The following is a 23,672-nucleotide window of genomic DNA, read 5'->3' as shown; positions in this document are numbered from 1 at the left end:
AAAATTAAAAGAAATATATTAATAAATGCCATAACTGTTATACTTATATGAGAAAAAAATTTTAATAGCTTAGAATTACGTACTAAAAACGAAAACGACTCAAAATTTGTACGATTTAAGTAACTAGTTTAAACATTAATCTTAATTGTCCTATATCCTAGATATGTGTATTGCATTACGTACAAAATAATTGTGGCAGTATATTATCTCATTGAAGGTATGGAAATAATTGATTTAATTAGAATTTCTACTAGAAACAAGTGTACATTCATTTCAAAGCTATATAACACTTTCAAAACTGGTATACGAAAAAGTATTGCATTATTTTTGACAACAAACCGCATTCCAATATGTTATATTGACATATTTTATCATATTTCAAAAATTTTCCTAACTGTTATACTGTGATTTTTTTGTCATATACCGTTTTTAAGGTGGTCGATCGATTTTTCTAATTCCACATTTGATTGGTAAATTTTTACAAACGTTTTTCAGACAGTATAACACTTCCAAAACTGTTATACGAAAAATACAAATTATCTTGGGAACACAATTGAACTCTATTATGTTATATAAATACATTTTCAGTAGTTTTTCTAACATTTTGTTAACTGTTATACTGCGTATTTTTGTTATATAACGTAATTTTTTTAATTCCAAATTTTGAAAAATAAATTTTGTGAAATTTTCACAAACATTATATTATCGTATAACACTTTGGTATCTATTATGGGTATCATTATATGCATATGGGTGTCTTTATATGCATATTTATACATTTTAGTAGTTTTCTAGCCTTTTTGTTAACTGTTATACTGTGTATTTTTGTTATATAACGTATTTTATAGTATCCTGTTCCAGTTTTCAAATTCCATTTTTTTTAGAGTTAGATTTTCTGAAATTTTCACAAATGTTATATTACCGTATAACACATCGGTATCTATTATGGGTGGCATTATTTGCAATTAAAATGAAATAAAAGTAATTTTGTTAGAAGCAACCAGCATGCAAACTGTTATATGGAGCACCTTACTTGAATGTTTATGTTTATTTGAATGTTTTGGAAAGTTTATTTTTTATTAACAAAATTGTGAAAATTAGATTTTTTTCTTACAGCTGTCTACTTGTATAACACTTTTAAACTGTTATACCAAAATTCAATCGATCATATTTCTTCCACAAACACCACTGAAGACGATTTAAAAGAATTTAAAACTATTTTTGCTGGCAGTAAGCATTATCCCAACTGTTATACGGGCTACAATTTTTAACATTTGACTATAATTCATACTTGGAATGTTGTTTCTATACAATTTTTATGTATATTTTAAAATGTTTGCCTCTAAAATAGGTCTTTTACAAATTCTGTCCACTTGTATAACACTTTTATATCATATTTCTGTCATAAAAACGGGTGAAGATTTTTTAAAGGAATTCAAAGCTATTTTTGCTAGCAGTAAGCATCTAAACTGTTATACGGGGAAATATATTTATCATTTAACTATATTTCATATTTGAAATGTTGTTTCTATAACATTTTTTTGTATATTTTAAATTTGTTTGCTTTTAAGATAGGGCTTTTACTAATTCTGTCCACTTGTATAACACTTCCAGACTGTTATAATATGTCCCAATATACCACACTTTTGCGTTGAACACCACTCAGCACCATTTGTATTCGCGTTTTGGTAATATAACACTTTGCAAACTGTTATACGGCTAGTATAACAGTTTTATTATAACTTCCATACATGCTATTTTTTCTAATTTCCTTTTTCAAAAACCAATTTTTATAACATAAAACCGATATAAAACATTTTTTATGATATACAATATTTTTTCTAATTTCCACTTCATTTTTTTTTTCCTTTTGTTCTTTTGGGAGATGAGAGCGGGTTTTTATGAAGCACAGGACGCATTTTCGAGTGGATTCAAAACAAACTTTCTTCTTTTTTTTAACTTTGCAAATGAATAAATCTGTTATACAGACAATAGATTCTATGTAAACTAATTGGTGTAGTTGTCGAATGAACCCAAATACTCCAATGCAGCACGATAACAAAAATGATATTGATCCTAAAATAAAATACAAGAAATATTAAGTTATGGGTTTTTAAAAATATATATTTGTTTAGTTTACCTCTGTTTGCACCATGGCTGGCCTTTGGGCCCGCAATATGCGCACCGTTTGGAATACATCTAAAACTCCCTCATATTGCATGCGTTCCAAAACAATGCTCAGAGTAATGAAAACGCCAGTGCGTCCAACACCAGCACTACAGTGCACAGTAATGGGACCATCCTGGCCAAATTGTTCCTTGGTCTTGTGCACCTGGCCAATGAAATCAATAAAACCTTCTCCAGACTTGGGTACACCCTGCTCGGGCCAATCAATGAATTGGAATTGGCGTACAGTGCGGGAAGAACCATCGCGGGCATCAGTGACCTGAAAGAAATGGGAAAAGAAAATTAGAATTATTGAATTATCTTTTTTTGTTGATGACTGATGAAATCCTACCTTGAACTCCCTCAACTTGTACTGAGGCATATTATATTCCGCAATGGGATCCACCACATAGTATTGATAGCGTACCGAACGTTCATGGGGCCAATATTGATAACATTTTTCCTAAAAAAAATTAAAACCACTTGTATAACAGTTTTGCCTCCTTCATTTAGTTTTAAGATTTCCCAACTTACCCTTCCCATTTCCTTGAGTTTGGTCAGCATAACCACAATTGTGGAGTTGTGTTCCCACAACATTCTCCAGAAATCTTCAGCGGTGTCCTGCAGTGGTCCCTGGGCCGCAATATAGGCTGAGCGATAACGATAACCCTCAATAAAACTAGCATTGATGTAATCACTACCCTCCACCCCATGTATGGGTGTCAAATAGACCCGAGAAGACTCATAGGGTAGAATGTGGACCAAACGATTTTTATGCTTGTTGCAGGGCAAATTGGCGGTAACAAATTTCGATGAATCCACCTTAACATTGGACAATTTCTTGAACTCAATTTCCATGCCTGTAATACTCTCTCCAGGTTCCGTGGTCAATAGCTTCTGCAAATGGGTATGCAAGTTACGGGCCGGTACCTCGGTGTTACCACAAATTATCGCCTCCAAAATGGCATCGTGTATGAAAATGTATTGATCCTCCGTCTGTACCATATAATTGCGTTGGGCCCTCAAACAGGTAACATGACCATAAATGTCCACAATCTTTTCGTGTTTCATGCGTTCCAGCATCGAATCAATGACAATGTAGCAGCCGGTACGTCCCACACCAGCGGAACAGTGGACCACAACGGGACCAGAATCGGGAGGAGTTAAAGCCCTGCATCTACGCAAGAATTGTAGGAAAGGTGCCGGATGATCGGGTACACCATGATCAGGCCAGGCGGTAAATTGCAATTGTTTCAGCTCCCGACGCTCATTGAAGCCCTGGCGACACAATTGGAAGGTGCGAATGCTGTAAGTGGCCAATTCCTGGGTCTCCGTAATGGTAACAAACATTTGACCGTACGTTTCAGTGCCTCTTGTGGGCCAGTATTGATCACACTTGATACGGGTCCTTTCCTCCAAACGGGTCATCATTACAATGGTCGTGGTCTTCAGCTCCCAACACATGCGCCAGAAATCGGAGATGGTGTCCTGCAGTGGACCCTGTGTGGCCACATAGGCATTGTGCTTACGATAACCATCACAATAGTTGGCATTGATGTAATCCGATCCCACCACACCATCCATGAGGGGTAAAATAACCCGCGAATGGTCATAGGCCGTAACATTGGCATAGCGATTCTTGGGCTTGTTGTATTCATAGTTCGAATTGTCCCAGGTAAATTGTTGGCCCGGTTCAATGCTTTCATATTCCTGAGAGAATTTCTGATTGTCATTCGCTTTGAGCCGCTCAACGTGATTGGCAAATTCCGATATGGGTATGGGAGGATGGGAAATCATGCCAGGTGTTTGGAAATTCAAGCGTCGCATATCAACCGGATCACTGGGTGTGGGTCCAGCACCCAAGTCGGCAGCCATTAAGGGTCTGGTCACTGCCGCCTGATCTGGAGTCTTACAGGGTTGCCTTCTGCGCTTGATGACATAAATAATAATAAAGGTGGCCGAGAGAATCAAAGCAGCCAGTACGGGGAGAATGACCCACATCATGCCAGGCTCAGCCTTGTTGCGATTTACCGAAACCTCAGGTTCCGAGGGCCAATTAGGATCAGGGCGGTGTGGCCTTTCTCCCGGAGGAGCCTCGCGCATATCCAACGACAAGAATTCCGAAAATGGACTTGAGGTATACAAATGTTTCTGTGGCGTATCCACAACCGCTCTCACAAAGATCCTATAACGTTTCTCCCGCTCCAATTTACGATTGGTGAAATTGTGATAATCATCTCCGGAACCCAAATGGAAGGTAAAGGGTATTGATCTCTGTGGAAACTTGGCTGCAATATATGGGGCATTAGGTCTCTCAGGTTTATTCCTTCCCGGTAGCAGGTCTTCCGTCAAAAACTGATCAGGATTCTTGTGCAAGTTTGATTTATCCTCCGGCACCACCACCAAATAATAATGGGAAATGGGACCATATTCCTCCGAGGCTTGGGGCAATATCACCAAAATCTCTTCACCATTCACCACACCATAGAAATCCGGTTTAACCATGGGCTGGGGAGCAGCCATTTGTGTGGTAACTGTGATTTTTGTGGGGGGACGATACGAATAATCACTTGGCATGGCACTAACATTAACATTATACGTCGTAAATGGGCTCAGCTCATTGATGGTATGGCTCTTGGCATAGGCCTTGAGGATAATTTCTCGTTTCTGGACAATTTGGGTTTGAGAAAAGCCTTGCGAATCCACAAACACCTTCATGGCATCATAGGAAATCTTATAACTAACCGGATTCAACCTGATCGGGGGTGACCAACTCAAGGTCATGGAGTGTGTGGTAACATCATGAGCCCTTAGATTCAATGGGACATCTTCAGGTTTAATTTTCACATGGACCTTTTCACTTAAACGTCCCAGACCGGTCTTAAATCTTGCCGCAATTGCCACAGTATATTGGGCAAATTTCTCCAAATTAACCAAATCCGCAGATTCTGTGAGACCCACAGTTTTCGATTGCCAATCATCCAAATTATCCACGGCCGCCATGGTATAGAAAATCTTATAGCCCAACAACTTGCCACGAGATGGCACCGGTTCCCACCATATTTCCGCTGTTTGTTCTGAAGTGGCCACAGCCTGCACCGACATTGGTGCCCTACCCATATCTCGTTCTGTCTCAATTAGAATCTTTTCACTAAATGGACCACCTCCCTGTTTGGTATAGGCCCGAATGCGGAAGATATATTCCGTGTTTTCCTCCAGATTTGTAAACACCACCTTCTGTAGAGTCGTATTACGTTCCGATCCCAGGCCATGATCAATTTTCTTATGGAACTGCACATCATAACGGATAATAATGCCATTACGATGCTCACGTATTGGTGGTTCCCAGGTAACACACACCACATCGGGCGTTTGGAAGCGTATGGTAATATTTGATGGAGGACCACTGGGTGAACCTTCAGGGGTTTGGAAGATCTTAACAGTCTCTTGGCCAATACCAATGTGATTGCTGCCAGCAACACGGAATTCATATTCAACACCACGTTCTAAATCTTTGAAGGGTTTCTTGGTTTCGTGGGGTCCCATCAGCAGCTCTTTGAGGGGATGATCTTTAATGCCCCACTTGAGGCGATAGCCACGCAGCTCGCCATATGTTTGTGCCGGCCTTTCCCATTCCAGTTCAATTGACACGGTTGGGTCACGTTCCATTATTTTTAAGCTAACCGTGGGACGCACGGGTACACCACCTGGTGTCTTTACAATAACTGCTGGACTGCGATCACCATCACCTTTACGCGTCAAGGCGGCAACTTGTATGGAATATTTTGTATCGGGTTGCAAATCGGTGACATTGTATTCCAAGGCATCGACGACATCGTATTTTAGAGGTTCATTTAAGAAACCTTTGCCCTGTGAAAAGAAGAGAAGGGGAATATATATTAGATGGCAAGCAAATTGAGGTTTATGATTTTTGAGAAGGAGAAAAAATAAAAAAACAGTGCCTGAGTATTTTTCCTACGGAGGTCTTCTATGTTATAGAAGTCTCCTAGGGAGGTCTTCTATTCTATAGAAGCCTCCTACGGAGGTCATCTATTCTTTAGAAGCCTCCTACGGAGGTAATCTATTGTATAGAAGCCTCCTACGGAGGTGTTCTATTCTATAGAAGCCTCCTGCGGAGGTCTTCTATTCTATAGAAGCCTCCTGCGGAGGTCTTCTATTCTATAGAAGCCTCCTGCGGAGGTCTTCTATTCTATAGAAGCCTCCTGCGGAGGTCTTCTATTCTATAGAAGCCTCCTGCGGAGGTTTTCTATTCTATAGAAGCCTCCTACGGAGGTCTTCTATTCTATAGAAGCCTCCTACGGAGGTCTTCTATTCTATAGAAGCCTCCTACGGAGTTTTTTTATTCTAAAGAAGCCTCCCACGACGCTCTAGTATTCTACGGAGTTCTTCTATTGTATACGGTTAAATTCCTACAGTCACTGCCTACATGCGTATGAAATTACTACTGTCCCTGACTACATCACACTACATACTGTCCCTGACTGAGATTCCTACTGTACCTGTTTATAATTGACAAAAGATGTGGACAGTAGGAATTCCCGTTTCAAAAATATAGATATGGACAGTAGGAATCTTGTTTACATTATAATTTATAATAAATATGGACAGTAGGAATTTACGTTTCGAAGTATAGAAATGGACAGTAGGAATCTTGTTGAGATTATAATTTATAATAAATATGGACAGTAGGAATCTTGTTGAGATTGTAATTTATAACCTCCTGTTGAGGTTATAGTAGATATTGACAGTAGAAATTTCCGTTTAAAAATATAGATATGGACAGTAGGAATCTTGTTGAGATTACAATTTATAATAAATATGGACAGTAGGAATTCCACTTTTAAAATATAGATCTGAACTGTAGGAATTTCGATTTCAAAATATAGATATGGACAGTAGGAATCTTGTTGAGATTATAATTTGTAATAAATATGGACAGTGGGAATTCCCATTTCAAAATATAGACATGGACAGTAGGAATCTAGTCGAGATTTTAATTTATAAAAATTATGGTTTCAAGATGTAGAGCATATGACAGTAAGAATTCCCGTTTCAAAATATAGATATGAACAGTAGGAATCTTGTTAACATTATAATTCATAATAAATATGGACAGTAGGAATTTCCGTTTCGAAATATAGAAATGGACAGTAGGAATCTTGTTGAGATTATAATTTATAATAAATATGGACAGTAGGAATCTTGTTGAGATTATAATTTATAATCTCTTGTTGAGGTTATAGTAGATATTGACAGTACGAATTTCCGTTTCAAAATATAGATATGGACAGTAGGAATCTAGTCGAGATTTTAATTTATAAAAATTATGGACAGTAGGAATTAAAACGATTTTCTCTTGTAGTTAAAAAACCTCTACTTACCTCATCTCTAACTTCCTGTACATGTATGTGATAACCGCGTATAATGCCATTACGATCTTTTTCCAATGGTGGTTTCCAGTTGACATGAATTGATGTTGAATTTAATGGAGTAGCCTTAACTTCTTGAGGATCTCCAGGCACTAAACGATGAAAAATGGAAAAACAAATATGTTAATATGCGAAGAAAAAGTGAGATATAATTTAGACAATTATTACAAATACATTAAACAAATACATTATTTTAAGATATCTATTTTTTTAAGATATACTTTACGATAATTAGATACCAATACAAATACGCTTAAGCCTATGGGAAGGTATGTCTATAATACAGACTTGTTACTATGGTAGATAACTATTGTGTTATTTATATAAATATGTTTTATATTATAAAACTTATAGCTATTTCTATATATGAGCATAAATTAAAACATTATCACATGTCAATAAAAGTTTTATGAGAAAAAAAATTAAGTTGATGCAAATTTTTTCATAGGTTCGTTTTTCATCAATATTTTGTTCAAAAAAACAAAATGGTTTCGAGTTTGTTGAAAAAAACATTCCAAAAAATTATTTTCTTATGCACAAAAATGCATGAAAATTATTTCATAAAAATTGTATTTAAAAAATTAAAATTTTTATGCAAAAAACAAAAAATAGGTTTTATTATTTTTATGAGAAATAAAAATATTTGTTTATTTTTTTATTATGCTAAAAAATAGTTACATTGTTTTTTTTTTTTTTGTATCAAATAGATGGGAGTAGATAAAAAAGAGAAAGTTTTTCGATATATTTTCGTATTGCTAAAAATATGTTCAAAAATGTATACAACATATTTTGTATATATCTCAAAAATATACTTATATTTTTAGTTTATTCTACAAATAATAAATCATCGGAAATGTGTTAAATTCCAAAAAAAAAAAAAAAAAAAAAAAATAAATAAAAACACGTGTTGAGTTTTTGTTGTGGTGTATTCCAGCAAATTTGAAAAGGGAATCATCTCAAGAGTTTTCTTAAAAAAAAAATATTTTGGTAGCCCACCAAACAAATATACTTTAAAATCGGCCTTTTTAAAAAATAAATAGCCTCCTAGAATCCATCCATGCGACAATTTAAATACGACTACCAGGTTCGATGTTAGTTTACCCAAAAGAATTCAAAAAGAAATGTGGGAGCGCCACCTTCATGTGAAACTAAAAAGGGTAGCAATGACTTCAACCATTGGATGTGTTGTTTTTGTGCGGTAATAGGTGACACTATTGTATCAAAACTAACAAGGGCACCTCCATTTACCCTACCAATAATGCTTGTGATTTTGGAAAGATATTTAATTCACAAGAAAAAATCTAACTAAGAAAATATATTTTTAAATATGCAACAAAAAATCGATTCTTTTTTAATTCGAGATTTTTTATTCCTAAAAATATCCGCACTATATATCAACGTTGAAGTGGCCTCTCAAAAATTTTCTTGAAAGTGTTACCTTATCCATTCCTGAAATTCCCAAAAAGAAACCAGGCTATAAAAAAATAAATATACATATATTTTTATATCTCTGGAATTTGCTGGAAATAATTTGTATTCCCAAAAGTTTTATGATTGTAATATTTTCTCCGAAATATTTTTTTTTTGATCTAGACTAAAGTCGTGCAAGAAATATTCCCGCTTGTAAGCCTCTTAAGCTTGAAAGTATTCATGTGTGTTGCATACTTTTAGGCTACTCTATTTAAATCATATGCATTTGTATAGCGCTGGAATTTGCTGGAAATGTTTAATATGTAAAGTATTGCTGTAGTAACTCAAAATAAACATAACTATAAAACATTCCATTAAAATTGTTTTTTTTTTCTTCTTCTAAAAAATTATATTAATTTATTATCACTCCAAAAAAATACTCACTGTTTTTCTCTAAGATTGTTTCATTATGCATTTATACGTTTTACATTTTTCATTTATTTTGTGTATGTTTAATTTTCAACAAAAAAAAATATTTTTATCACACATTTCCATATTATCATCCATAACAAGAACAGTGACACAATTGAGTGAATTTTAATTTATAGAGATATATAGTAGTGGTGGTGGTGTTTGGTTGGTTGGTGGCAGTGCGCCCAGGTGCAGATGTTCAAAAATTATTGTGATTTGTGCAAAAATAGTTTATTCCAAAAAATACATCCAGTTTTTTATTATGGTTATATAAGAAAAACATTCAACAACACGCACACACAAAATTCAAAAAAACGTGTGAATTAGTTGTTGTTGGTGGTTGGTGGTGAATAAAACACATTCGATGCGAGTGGCCACAAAAAAGTAGTAGATGGAAAAAAAGTAAGAAACATAGTTTTTGGGATTTTTATTAATTATTTGCAAAAAAGTTTAGATAAATGAGGGTTTTGGTTTGGGGGATAGTGGGAATATCTACTAGAACTACTAAAGGCAAAATTAAAAATTGTTAAAAAAACTGTTGGCTCACTCGCAATTTTGTGATGGACAAAAAAAAATAAAATTAACAAAAATATGTGGGCTTTAAAATTAACAAAAATATTTGGGCACAAAATATTGAACCTCAATTGACATCTGAAATTCTATTGACATATTTCTTGGGGTGGGATCACTTTTCAAAGATTTGATTTTTGTTTGATTAAAGATTTTCTTAGGTTGTATTTAATTACCAAAACTTACATTTAACCTACCTGACGTATAACTAATAACACTACTTATACGCTACCCTATACACAATTATAATATTAATAATAATCATACGATACGCAGTACTTAAAACTAATTTTGTTTAATTTTATTTTGTTATATACATATAAGATCGAGCCATATTGCTACGTTTTATTGTTGATTAAGCATTTGGGTTTTAAGTAAAACCCGAATAATTTTTTGATATATCGGTAATTGGGTGAAAGTTTAAATACAATTATTAGAAAATGTATTACATCTAATTCCCCAATAATGGCATTTAAACTTTTACTCAAGCCCAGATGCATCAAAAAATGTTTAAAAACATATTTTATTTAATACGAGTTTGAGAAAGTAAGTCATCGATTTTTGCTTAAAAATAGAGTTATGAGTTCCATAAAAATCAAATTAATTAAAAACATGTTCGAGTATCGATACTAGTCTCCGAAAACGTGTATTAATTTTGCGGATCAATAAATAATTCGAATAAAAGATAGAACAATAAAGTCAAAGTCACATGCCGTATAATTGGCGACACCACTCATACGCAACCTGTGACGATTTCAATACATTACATAAAATAAAATATAGTTATGGTAATTTTATGTGTGCCCAATTTTAAGAGTTTTAAGTAGTAGGTTACGTACAATAAGCATCCACAAATGTTAAATTCCGGGTACTATTGCAATAGTAAGAAAAATATTAGGTGGACGTGAGACTAGATTTCGACGTCTTCTGCTTATGTATGTGACACAATAATTTTTTTTTGAAAACAATATTATAAAACACGGAATCGATAATAGAATGTCAGTACTGCCACCTAATGTGTATCCAAAGAATAATAATTATTTCATGTTTTTCATGATTTTGGGACCATCTACATGTAAATGTGATGACATTAGAATTTAGTAAGGATTTCAACAACAAGTAGGTGACTCTGTTGGATCACAATAGTGCAATTGAATGTATTTTTTGCCAATAATACTAGTTTAGGTTTTGGTAGTAGTTGTTTAGGGTGTATCGATCTCGAATTCAGCAAGAGAAATCCTTATTCAAGAGGGGAAAGTTATGCGAAATTTATTGAAGTACGAAACAAATGAGCAATTATGAGGAAGCGCCATCTGAATGTGAAAGTAAAGAACGTTTTATATAGCACTGACTTTAACCAATGGATTCTCAATTGAGATGTTTTTATCCGCTAATAGGCGCTTTTTTATCAGAACTGCTAATCCTAATAGATATGGAAAAAGTCTAAAGAGTTTTAAAGGTTGCTACCGTAGGCAACCATACCCACACGTTTTCGAATAGTTGAAATTATTTTTCAGGAATTATATGAAGACTCTCGACACATATGTTCTGGTCGAATATACGAAACGAAACCTCAGTCATCGTTTCTATTGGCAAGAAACAGTTGTTGCTTCTGCGTTGGGAACTCAACTACTGTTTAATATACAAGATCCAGGAAATGTACTAGAATTCTATTCTAAGAATTTTATTCTAAGAGACGTTGCTGCAAAGTACATTGATTTGGACAAATTGCATCTGGCAGGAAGAATGATGAGCCAGTATATGTGATCGATTTTTTTTAGCCGACAGTTTATATTTCAAATGGAGCATACTATGTGATATTTGGTTTACACTAGCCAAGGCGATAATAGTAACATTTTAAGTGCAGCGGCGTATAGTCTTCAAAGTTTTGAACTTCTGCCTATCACAGTGATAATGTTAAAGAAAGTTAATGAATCCGATATCGACTAACTAAGCAATGTCTTTGAATTATCGTTCGTCACCCATTAAAGAATACCATCAATATAGAGGGCGGATAAACACACTAAAAATAGATCTCATAACAGGAGAACAATACTGTTATGATGAAGCTCCACCTACATGTGAACACAAACACTAGAAGGATTCATAAATATTATAATAAAACGGCAAACCAAAATAACGGCAAACCAAAACAACGGCAAAGATCACATATTCAGAATGTAAATAATCTAAGAAATAAATATTGTTGCGAATTTAACTGATTTAGATGAATTCCTGTTAATTTGGAAGTAAGAATTATAACGTGGATTTTTATTGGGTAGTTACTTTATTTAAATTAGTTTTGCAACAACAACTACTGTATGGAGTTTTCTCAATCATTTCAGTTATTGCTTTCCATTTTTACTTTACTATTGTTGTACATTTTTCCATCATGCAATTATCGCTTAGGTAAGTATCCCCTATGCCACCGTGGTGTAATGGTATGCACACCCGCCTGGCACGCCGAAGGTTGTGGGTTCGATTCCCCGGCCAGTCAACATCAAACACTTTTCAACGGTGGCAAAATACCCCTCAGTAATGTTGGCGACATTTTCTGAGTATTTCAGCCTTGTACAACTTCTCTACAAGTGGTGTCTGAGACACGCCGTTCGGACTCGGTGATAAACAGTAGGTCCCACATCATTGAGCTAATATGAATCGGGGTGCACTCATTGATATGAGAGAAGTCTCCCCAGTCCCGCCTGGGATGTTTGTGGAACAATTATATTATATATTATATATAAGTATCCCCTATTATTTTTGTTGTATTTTACTTTTACATTTGTTTTGATAGTTCAGTGACGTCGTTGTTGTTCTTTCATTTCTCTTATATTTCTCACCCTTTTACTCATGTATGTGTGTGTTGTTGTTCGCCTAGTCCGAGTTGTGCTTCTGTGTGTTTGTTGCGCAGTTGGTTTCAAACAATGCTACAAGATCGTCATTCTGGAAACGTCGGCAACGAGATGGGATTGGGTACAAATGTAAAAGAATTGGCGCTGTTGTAGCAAACCTGGCAAAGATCAATATATATTAAGAGTAAGCGCCATCTACATATGAATAATATCGCAATGTACTTAGCACATACTTCAACCCATAGAGAGATGTGCTAACAAAGATGTATACATAACAAGATGAGACATTTCCATTGCTACTATACATCGGCAGATGGTGCTGGTGGTCTAACATAATGTGATGTTACGATATTGTGACATGAATTATGTTATATTTAACATAGTTCACATTGGTGTACGCTTTTGTTTCTGTTAATTGTCTGTTATACATAAACGCACTCTATGCTTGAATATTTAAATTGAACTCCATTGTGAATGATGTCCTATCTTTACCACTTTACGTCTTTGGTGCTAATAAGTGACACTATTGCATCATCACTGCCATAAGCAAAAGCATAAATATAATAAATAACGACCTCATTACCAAAGACGTAAAGTTGTAAAGATAGGACATCATTCACAATGGAGTTCAATTTAAATATTCAAGCATAGAGTGCGTTTATGTATAACAGACAATTAACAGAAACAAAAGCGTACACCAATGTGAACTAACTTAAATATAACATAATTCATGTCACAATATCGTAACATCACATTATGTTAGACCACCAGCACCATCTGCCGATGTATAGTAGCAATGGAAATGTCTCATCTTGTTATGTTATACATCTTTGTCATTACTAATATTCTTCGTTAGATGGAGTTGAAGAACAAATTAATCTAATATCGTGACTAATATGCTTTTTATATTAGATCCTTTTGTCGGGTTAACTCTCTCTCTCATGATTTATTGATGTATACGCTATGGAATTGACTTTTAAAACCCAATGGGTTTATTAAATCCGGTTATATATAAACGTACTATAAGGAAGGCAGGTATCGCCGTAAATTTTAACCAGAAATAATAATAAATATTATGAGTAAGTGCCATCTACACCTGGAAAATCATACTTCATTTAGCAAAGCCTTGAACCACTTGATAGTAAATAGACGCATTGTCTCAAAGTCCTGCTAGATGGTGCTGTTGTATATAAAAACAAGAACAAAGAGCATGGTATCTTCGTAAAATATACAAAGAAGATCCAATAAATAGTACGATGAAGTGTCACCTACATATTAAATGAAGAGTATTAGCCAAGACGACAGCAAAGGCATATAATATAACAATATGGGACATTTCCATTGCTCAGATGGCGCTGGGGGCTAGCGTAATGTTATATTACAATATTGTGACATGAAATTAGGTTATATTTAACATAGTTCACATTTGTGTACGCGTTTGTTTCTGTTGTGCTCTGTTAATTGTCTGTTATACACAAACGTCCTCTATAGTTTAATAGTGAAATTATACTGCCTTATGCATTATGTCCAATCTTTACAATTGTATGTCTTTGACGACAGTCGCTGAAAACTATTGCCTAATGGGGAGCATTTCCAGATTGCAAAATGCCAAAGAAATGATTGTGGAATTTCCAGCTATATTTGAACATTACATCTAGCAAGGACGTCACCAAACATTGGTGTTCTTCTGTTCTGTAAATACAAATTAGTCCTCGCATATGCTCAATGATACAAACGAATGTAAGTGCTCAAGAGCCAGAAAATAGAACAAATGATTTGTTTAACTGCGATAAGCAGTTATCGACTCGAAATATAAATTTTTTCTGCGAGACGCCACCTGAAAATACACATTAATATGTTTAGTAAAGACTTCAACGTAACAAGTGACATTGTTGACTATGCGCTAATAGGTGGCGCTGTTGTGTTACAAAATATGACTTAGTAAACCTACCACTAAAGACATCCTTATGTATAGTCTAAAGGGAATCATTTTTCATTCAGGATACTGTTTTTTTTTGGGAAAATACAATGCCATATAAAATTTTTATTGATCTAAAGAGTTGATCATGGATGCTCTCTGAAATGCTCAAGAAAATATGAATAGGTCAGAATTAACATTTTTAAAATACAAACTTAAAATAGAATTACTATTGAACATTATTCATTTATAATGAATAATTAAGATAATAATTGTGTTTGTCGTTTTCTTAAAGAGCTTATCGATATTTATGTTTTTTTTTTAACAAAGCAAAAATATTTTTTGCATTATACATATTATGTATGTTGTTATTTTCCGTTGATATATCAGTTTATTAGTTGTTTTTTTAATGGTGTGAAAATATTAATTTAATTAAAAACTCATTGTGCAAGAGAATTTGAATGATGGATGACACTTCATTGATTAAAAATTGAATGTATGGCATACAAAACGTTTCAAGCCAATTAATTAGTAAATTATTGAATAAAATGTGATGTATAAGTAGTGTCGGTACTTATACGCACCAAATGACCTATTAAGCATTGTTAAAACGACCCAAGTATAATAAATAATTGTTTTGTTGAGCTAACGGGTATCTTCTGAACAAAGGAAATACTTTTACGGGTACCTTCTAAAAAAAGACGTATATTTAAGACGACGAAATCTAAGATCGAACTAAATTTTCAAGGTAAAATATGACGTATAAGTGGAGTCTCCATTTATACGCACTAAATGACCTCTTCTGAAAATAATGTATGTTTCAAGATTTTTTAGATAATTTCCTTATTCCAAGTCGGGTCTTTTTTTAAAAAGGAAAATAATTAAAAACGCATATATTAATTTTTTAAATTAATTAATCGGTAAATGTTTAGGTAATATGTGACGTACAAGTAGTGTCAGCAATTATACGCCTCTAGCTACTTAGTATTACTAATACGACCCAAGCTTCTTAGGTAATTATTTTTTGAGCTATCGAAAATCTTCTCAGCAAAGAAGGGCGTTTTAGATGGCGAAATCTGAGATTTTGCTAAATTTTCAGAGAAAAATGGACGTATAAGTGGTGTCGTCTTTATATGCACCAAAGTAAGCATATGTGAGTGCTAATTCGTTCCAAGCATCGTAAATATTCATTTTTCCTTGCTCGAATATTTTCTCAATAAAGAACAACATTTAAAAGTGGCATATAATAACTTTTCAATGCAATTAATCAGTAAATGTTTAAGTAACATAGGACGTATAAGTATTGTCGGCACTTATACGCACCACATTACATATTTACTATTACTAATACGTCCTCGACTTCAATTATCCCAAGTTACGAGCATCTTTTCAATAAAGATCGATATTTAAGATAAAAAAATAGTGGATTAGTTGGACAAAGAATCATTGTGGAAGACAGTTTTGAATGATGGATGCCTCTTTACAACTTGAAAAAAAGAGCGACATATACTGACATTTCAAATTAATTAGTAAATTATTAAATAAAAAGTAGAAATATTATTTTAATTAAAAGGGGGCTTTTTTGTTCATTGTGCCTGGGGATTTGGAATGATGAATGTCCCTTTACAAATTGAAAAATACTGTAATATATTGAAGTGGAATTAATTGGTAAATATGTGTAATATAGGTAGTACCGACACTAGTATTAGTGGTGTTGTAGTTCCATGTTCAACATGTCTTTCGTACTCGGCGATGAAAAGGAGATACCATGTCTTTGAACTAAAACAGATTCGAGCTGCACTTCTTTAAATGAGGGAAGACCACATTGACCCCTTTCATAATGATAGTAGAAAATATCTAATACAGTCGAAATCGCTTATAACGACGATATCCAAAAGTTCCAAATCTCTGGGGCCCTTTATAGCCCTGTCGCTTATAACGACATATCGGTTATAGCGACAAATTCCGTCGGTCCCTTGACCGACGTTATAAGCGATTTCGACTGTATTAATAGAACATTATGTTGTTAAAATAAAGGTCTTTTTTCCTAAGTGGTGGCGTATAACTAATGATGTAATTTATACGCCTCAATGTATACTATTTTTAATAATTATACGCCACTGCCTTTATCGCTTGTTTTGATAACAAATTCCACATATTTTTTTTTTCATATTTAGTTTTTTAGTACAATATCAATATTATATATTTACATTATTCTTTCGGCAATATTATTTTTGCTTTAATGAAATTTAGTTACGAAACTCTACGAATAACCTGGTAGTATACTGAAAATTAAAAAAAAAATCAAACTGCTATGACGAAGTAATTGAGACGAATTGTACGTAAATGTGTAGAAGGTACTTTTATACATCTTCCATCTAATATACAAACGTCATAATGTAAAGAATTCATAGAAATAGGAAGAAGAGTTCTATCTATTTTTTGTAATTTTTTTTAATACAACTCTTTTTGTAAATTTAATTATAAAAAAATTATTTTACTTTATACTATGAGCGATAGAACAAAAAGGGGGAAGTAAGACTGTATGGCATAACGAATGTCAAAGTTTTGTTTGTTTTTAATTTTATGTGCTGGTGGTGGTGATGATGATGTAATGAGCAGTATGATTAGTGGTTCTTTTTTGTAGAAATTTTTGTTGCTACTATCCTTTGTGGCATTGTGGAACTCTTTGTCTTTCTGTTTGAAAATTTTATTATAAAAAGGAACGGTGTGTGTACAGACATATGAGAAAACTTTTGCTATTGCTTAGAAGACACACTGAGGGGAAAATATATGTGAAAATGAGGTGTGCCAAGAGATGGTGCATGGATAATGTTAATTTGAATATATTTTTAATTTATATTAAAAATAAAAACTTTTAATTATTTTTGTTTCTTATTTTATGTAAATTAAAGAAAGTATTACAATTACTTTCATTTTGTATTCAAATATAGGCACATGGAAAGAAAGAAATCGTGGCGTATACGTAGTGTCACCACTTATACGCACCAAAATACCTATTTAGTTCTGGTAACTGATACAGAGAGTGTGCTAAGGATATGGAAAGAGCATTTTTCCAAAATGTTGGTATCCAATAGTAGCGAAGTCGACGAAGATACCACAGATCCAATCCCAGAAGATGGTATAGAATGTATACCGCCCGGCCAAGATGACGTAAAAATAGCAATCAACCGGCTGAAGTATAATAAAGTAGCAGGAGCCGATGGCTTACCAGCCGAGCTGTTTAAAACCGGAGGCGACGCGCTGATAAGGTGTATGCATCAGCTAGTTAGCACTATCTGGCAGGAAGAACGCGTACCCGACGATTGGAATCTGAGCATGCTGTGTCCCGTCCACAAGAAAGGAGATAAGACTGTATGCTCCAACTATAGGGGCATAAGTCTTCTCCCTATCGCCTAAAAGATAGTGCCAGAGATATTGAGCGAACGACTAAAGCCCATGGTCAACGAAATAATTGGACCATACCAATGCGGCTTTAGACCTGGCACGTCCACCATTGACCAGATATTTGCCATGCGGCAAATCCTGGAGAAGATCCAAGAGATGCAGATCAACACCTATCACCTTTTTGTCGATTATAAAGCAGCCTTCGACAGCCCGCTAAGTTCAAAGGTATTCCAAGCCATGTCTGAATTTTGTATCCCCGCAAAGCTCATTCGGCTTTGTAAAATGACTCTAACTGACACTCGATCCTCAGTTAAAATAGGAAAGAACCTCTCCGAAGAGTTTTTGTACCAAAAGAGGTTTCAGGCAAGGAAACAGCATTTCGTGAGATCTTTTCAACATCCTGCTAGAAAAGGTAATACGAGAGGCAAACGTTAAAAGAAGTGGCACAATCTACACCAATAGCCACATGTTACTTGCTTATGCTGATGATATTGACATCATGGGACGATCAGTAAAAGAAGTAACCGATACCTTTATGAAGGTCGAAGGAGAATCTGCAAAAGTGGATCTGGCGGTAAACGGTTAGAAGACCAAGTTGATGGTGTCGACGCGCAATGCGTCCATTGAGATCGGACCAACTGTTGAATTGGAGATCTTTTCTTAGTTCAGTCTATGGAACAAATGTTCTGTAATGGGCCAGCTAAGTAAGTAAAGCTACGGCTATTTTCTAAACAAAGCAGGACATTTAAGATGGCAAAACCAGAGATATAATAACTAGCTCTTTAAAATATCACATATATTAACGTTTGCAACCAATTTATTATCAACTTTTAGGTATAATTTGACGTAAAAGTAGTATCTCCATATATACGCATCTTACGAATTTTTTGCTAATATGTGCCATGTTTTTAGATATTAGTTTTCCGAAGCTACGACTAATTCCTTAACAAAGAAGGACATTATTGATGGCAAAATCTGAGAAATAACTAACTTCTCAGAGTAAAAGGTGACGTATAAGTATTGTCTGCAGTTATACGCACCAAACGGCATACTATGTCTTGCTAATACTTCCTAAGCATCTTAAATATGTGTTTCCCGAACCAAATAGCAAACTATTAAGCACAGTTTTACGTACATGTGTATGGCAAAGGACCTAAGAAATTATTTTTCCGAGTCTACGACTATTTCCTCAACAAAGAAGTACATTTAAGATGACAAAATCGAAGCTATACCTAACTTTTCAAAGTAAAATGTGACGTATAAGTAGTGTCAGCACTTATACACACCAAATGACCTATTTAGTATCGCTAATATGTTCTAAGCGTCTCCAATATTTATTTTCCTAGGCTTGGATATATTTTCAATAAAAAAGGGCGATTAAAATAAAAAGTACAAACAAAATAATTAGTAAAATTTTGTGTGCAATGCGCCACAAAAGTTGTGTCGGCACTTATACGAGCCAAATTACCTATTTCGTATTTCTTATATGTCTAAAACTCCTTAGATATTAGCTTTCAAAGCTACAGCTATTTGCTAAACAAAGAAGGACATTTATGATGGCAAAATCTGAGATATAACAAACTTTTCATAGTAAAATGTGACGAATAAGTAGTGTCAGCACTTATACGCACCAAAAAACCTACTTAGTATTGCTAGTACGCCACACTGTTCTTAGATATTAATTTTCCGAGGCTACTGATATCTTATCAAATAAAGAAGGTCTTATATTAACGTATCCACCCAATTATTTAGTAAATTATTGAGTAAAGTGTGGCGTAGTGTGGAAGAATTAAGATCTGAGAAATGTTGTTGTATTTATTGTCAATTTTGATGCTCTCAGATTTAACAAATATTTTTACGCGTGTATTTCTTTCTATATCCCACCTAACAACCTTTGACTTTTTTGCACTGTCCCAAGAATAGATTCTATGTCGCCTGATAAGCAAGTCTCTAAACAACCACGCTTTCACGCGGTTTAAGGAAAAATATAATATATTTTATATGACTGCCTGACAGACTATCCACTCATTAAAAACACACAAGCATATGTCAGTAACCTGACCGGTCGTATAATGCTAATGACAACAAAAATCCAATTGAAAAAATCTCTTTTTGAAAATGACTAAATGAAGCGGCAGAAATGGTATAAACAACCATCAATGGCTGGCAGGATTTACAATGAGACGTGAATTACTAGATTAGTGGAGCGTGGATGTCCTACCATGAAAATTGCTTTAGAATACGAAGTAATAATTTGAACGAAGACACCACATTTTTGGTCAACTTCCTTGTTAATAGGTTTTTTCTTCAAATAATATGTTGCGTATAAGTATTGGCAACACTCATACGCACCCAAGCACTCTATTATTACTACTCATACACTCCAATCGATATAAAAAAAACTTATCTCTTCAATAATCCACGTCACTGCTTTCAATTCTTGTATTCAAAACAAAGCAACAAAATATCGCCTGGTTTTTTTGTTTTGCTTCTCTTTGTCTCTCTCTCTTTATATTCATGACATGCCGCCGCCGCAGCAACGTACAATAGATGGATGGATGATACATGTTGTCATGATGACACTGATGACACATACAATTGACATATGGCAAGCTTTCGCTTTTGTTGCATTAAAACTGATTATAATGATAATGATGTTGTGAAAGCACATCATTAAAATACTTGTGAACTCATTACAATTTGCATGGTTGTAAGGAGCATAATAGGACCAAAGTGAATGGGGGGTTGGAAGAGATAAAGGGGGTATATAATGATGTGTTTTTTTTGCAATAAAAATTATTTGTCATTTGCCGCCACAAATTTATTCATAATCCCAACACATAAGGATTGATGTTTTGTGGTTGGTTACGGTGTAACAAAATTTATGATTAATTATAACAGAGAGAGAGAGAGAGGAAGATAGAGCAGGAATGGAGTTTTCAATTGATATTTTTCTATTATCATAATTATTTTTGTTGTTGCTTATAACAACATAATTAACAATTAATTAATTTTATTGAATACTTAACTTAATAGTGAATAAATATGTTGGTTATTTTGTTAAAATTGTTACTAATATTTATATTTTTATATTTATTTTCCATAACGTGGAAACATATTGTTTTTTGCATTACACTTGCTGTGTTTTTTATTATTAATATTATTTTAATGGTGAGAAAATATTAATTTAATTAAAAACACATTGTTCAAGGGAATTTAAATGATGGATGGCCCTTTAATGAAGAAACAATTGTGAAGAGTATTGCATATATGAACGTTTCATAGCAATTAATTAGTAAATTATTAAGTACAATAGGTGACGTATAAGTAGTGTCAGCACTCATACGCACCAAGTGACCTTTTTTGGATTGTTAATACGTTTCAAGCTTGTTTATTAGTATTTTTTCAAGGTTCGTATTTTCTGTCAATAAAGCAGAACATTTAAAAGATAACTTTAATTAATTTCTTGTTGGAGTCGAGCTTAATGACCGATGATTATTTGCAAGTGAAAAAGGAAGAGTCGAACCCACACAATTACCATTATGTGAACCGTTTCGCCATTGGTAGCGGCTCATCCGACATATTGGCTGTGGAGTGGCATCTCTTTTTCAGAGGCTATTTGTTTTTACAGTGATGGAAGTCCGTATGGCTTCCATGACAAACGCTTAGCGCAGCCTTTGGCAGTTACGAGTTTTGGCTCTGAACGCTAACACGCCGTGATAACGTTTCAAAGCAATTAATTAGTAAATGTTTAAGTTACGTGTGACGCATAAGTTGTGTCAGCACTAATACGCAGCAAATAACCTATTTGGAATGACTAGTAGTTTCCGAGCTTTTAAATATTATTTTTTCTAATTAAATTAATTTTTTTAAGATTACAAAAAAGGGAGATTTAAAACTTTTCAAAGTAGAATGTGGCGTATAATTAGTGTCGGTACTTATACCCACCCAATTATATATTTGTTATTGATAATACGCCCCAAGCTTCTTAAAGATTTATTTTCCGAGACTCGGATATCTTACCAATAAAGAAGAAATTTTAAAAACGACATATAATTAGTTTTGAAGCCAATTAATCAGTAAATGCTTCAGTATCATGTGACGTGTGATTAATGTCAACACTAATACCCACCAAATGCCCCATTTATTGTTACAAATACGCCCAAAGCTTTGTTGATATTAATTTTCCGAGGCTACGGTTCATCTTCTCAACAAAAATCGATATTTTAGATGGCAAAATCTGAGATATATCTAACATTTTAAGGTAAAACGTGGTGTATAAATAATTTCAGGACTAATTCATACCAAACGACTTACTAAGTATTACTTTTCCGTCTTAAATTTCCAAGATATTAATTCTTCTAGGTTCGTATATCTTCCCAATAAAAAAAGACTCGTGAAAGATGGTACATATAAACGTTTTGAAACAATTAAGTAGTAAATATAAAAGTAAAATGTGACGTATAAATAGTGTCGGTACCTTAACGCACAAAATTACCTATTACGTTTTGCTAATACGTCCTAATATTCATAAGTATTTAATTCCCAATTCTCAAATATATTCCCAATAAATAATACTGAAACTGGATTGGACGAACTTAAACCCTCTCCCGAATCTAAATCATAGGCACAATAGACTTTCGGTGGTGAGGCTACTACATATCACCCATTATGCGATTTCTAGATATCGATGCCATCCATTAACATAACATAACGTGTACACAGCATGGCTTTTTATACTAACAGGTCCACGGTGGGAAAAGTTACGAGTGCTTCCGTCTACTATGAAGGACTGAGTCTTGAATTCACACACACAAGCGACTGCAGCAGATTTCCTAAAAAGTCTAAATGAGGAATGCACGAAAACTACCTGGCCTAAGCAACCCTGCGTATTTCCAGTCGCCATTTGATTTTTTTTTTGAAAGTTTGACAGTTTTTAGCCTATTCTTACTCAGGACAGTTTGTCGTGAGACCATGTTATGTGTTGTTTACAGTAACTTCAAAAAATCATTTTGCAAAAAAATGGAATTTACTTGTGAACATTTTCGTCCAAGAATTTGTCACAATTTTCGACGTGGATAATCACCGCAAGAGTGTATCGATCAAATTAAATCTTTGTATGTCGATAAAGGATCATCCTATAGGACTATGAAAATCTGGTTTAATGAATTCAGCCGTGGTCGGCACTCGCCAAAAAATGAAGGTCGTGAGGGTCGCCAGAAAAAATATGCCGTGCATGAACGGATAATGCGAGATCCCCAGGTTGAATACCGTGAGATAGAGGCATCTTGGGACATTTCTTCCACCAACTAACATATTGCAAAAGCACCTGGCCGCAAAAATGGAGCGGAGCCTGAAACAAAGCAGAAATCGGCCGTTTGGGTCTTCGAAAACTAGCCAAATCAAACCAAATGTTTCATGTAAGAA

At 34.3% G+C, this 23,672-nt stretch overlaps 1 protein-coding gene across 5 annotated transcripts in view; it reads right to left on the bottom strand.

Moving 5' to 3' along the window:
- Positions 1-1,564: 1,564 nt before the first annotated feature.
- Lar (tyrosine-protein phosphatase Lar) overlaps positions 1,565-23,672 on the bottom strand; it is a 992,349-nt gene continuing 970,241 nt past the window's right edge. For all 5 annotated transcript variants that reach the window (XM_073967222.1, XM_073967225.1, XM_073967224.1 and 2 more), the window contains 5 exons: positions 7,569-7,708; positions 2,701-6,036; positions 2,519-2,629; positions 2,141-2,446; positions 1,565-2,076 (listed from right to left, as the gene is read on the bottom strand). In XM_073967222.1, the coding sequence (XP_073823323.1) occupies positions 2,008-2,076; positions 2,141-2,446; positions 2,519-2,629; positions 2,701-6,036; positions 7,569-7,708 (3,962 nt within the window). In that variant the 3' untranslated portion in view covers positions 1,565-2,007. The remainder of the gene's footprint in view (positions 2,077-2,140; positions 2,447-2,518; positions 2,630-2,700; positions 6,037-7,568; positions 7,709-23,672) is intronic.

The sequence above is a fragment of the Musca autumnalis genome, unplaced genomic scaffold (assembly GCF_047663935.1).
Source record: "Musca autumnalis isolate F117 unplaced genomic scaffold, ASM4766393v1 scaffold_2, whole genome shotgun sequence".
Lineage (NCBI taxonomy): Eukaryota > Metazoa > Arthropoda > Insecta > Diptera > Muscidae > Musca > Musca autumnalis.
Note: the sequence above shows the minus strand (reverse complement) of the source record. Positions and strands in the feature narration are given on the sequence as shown.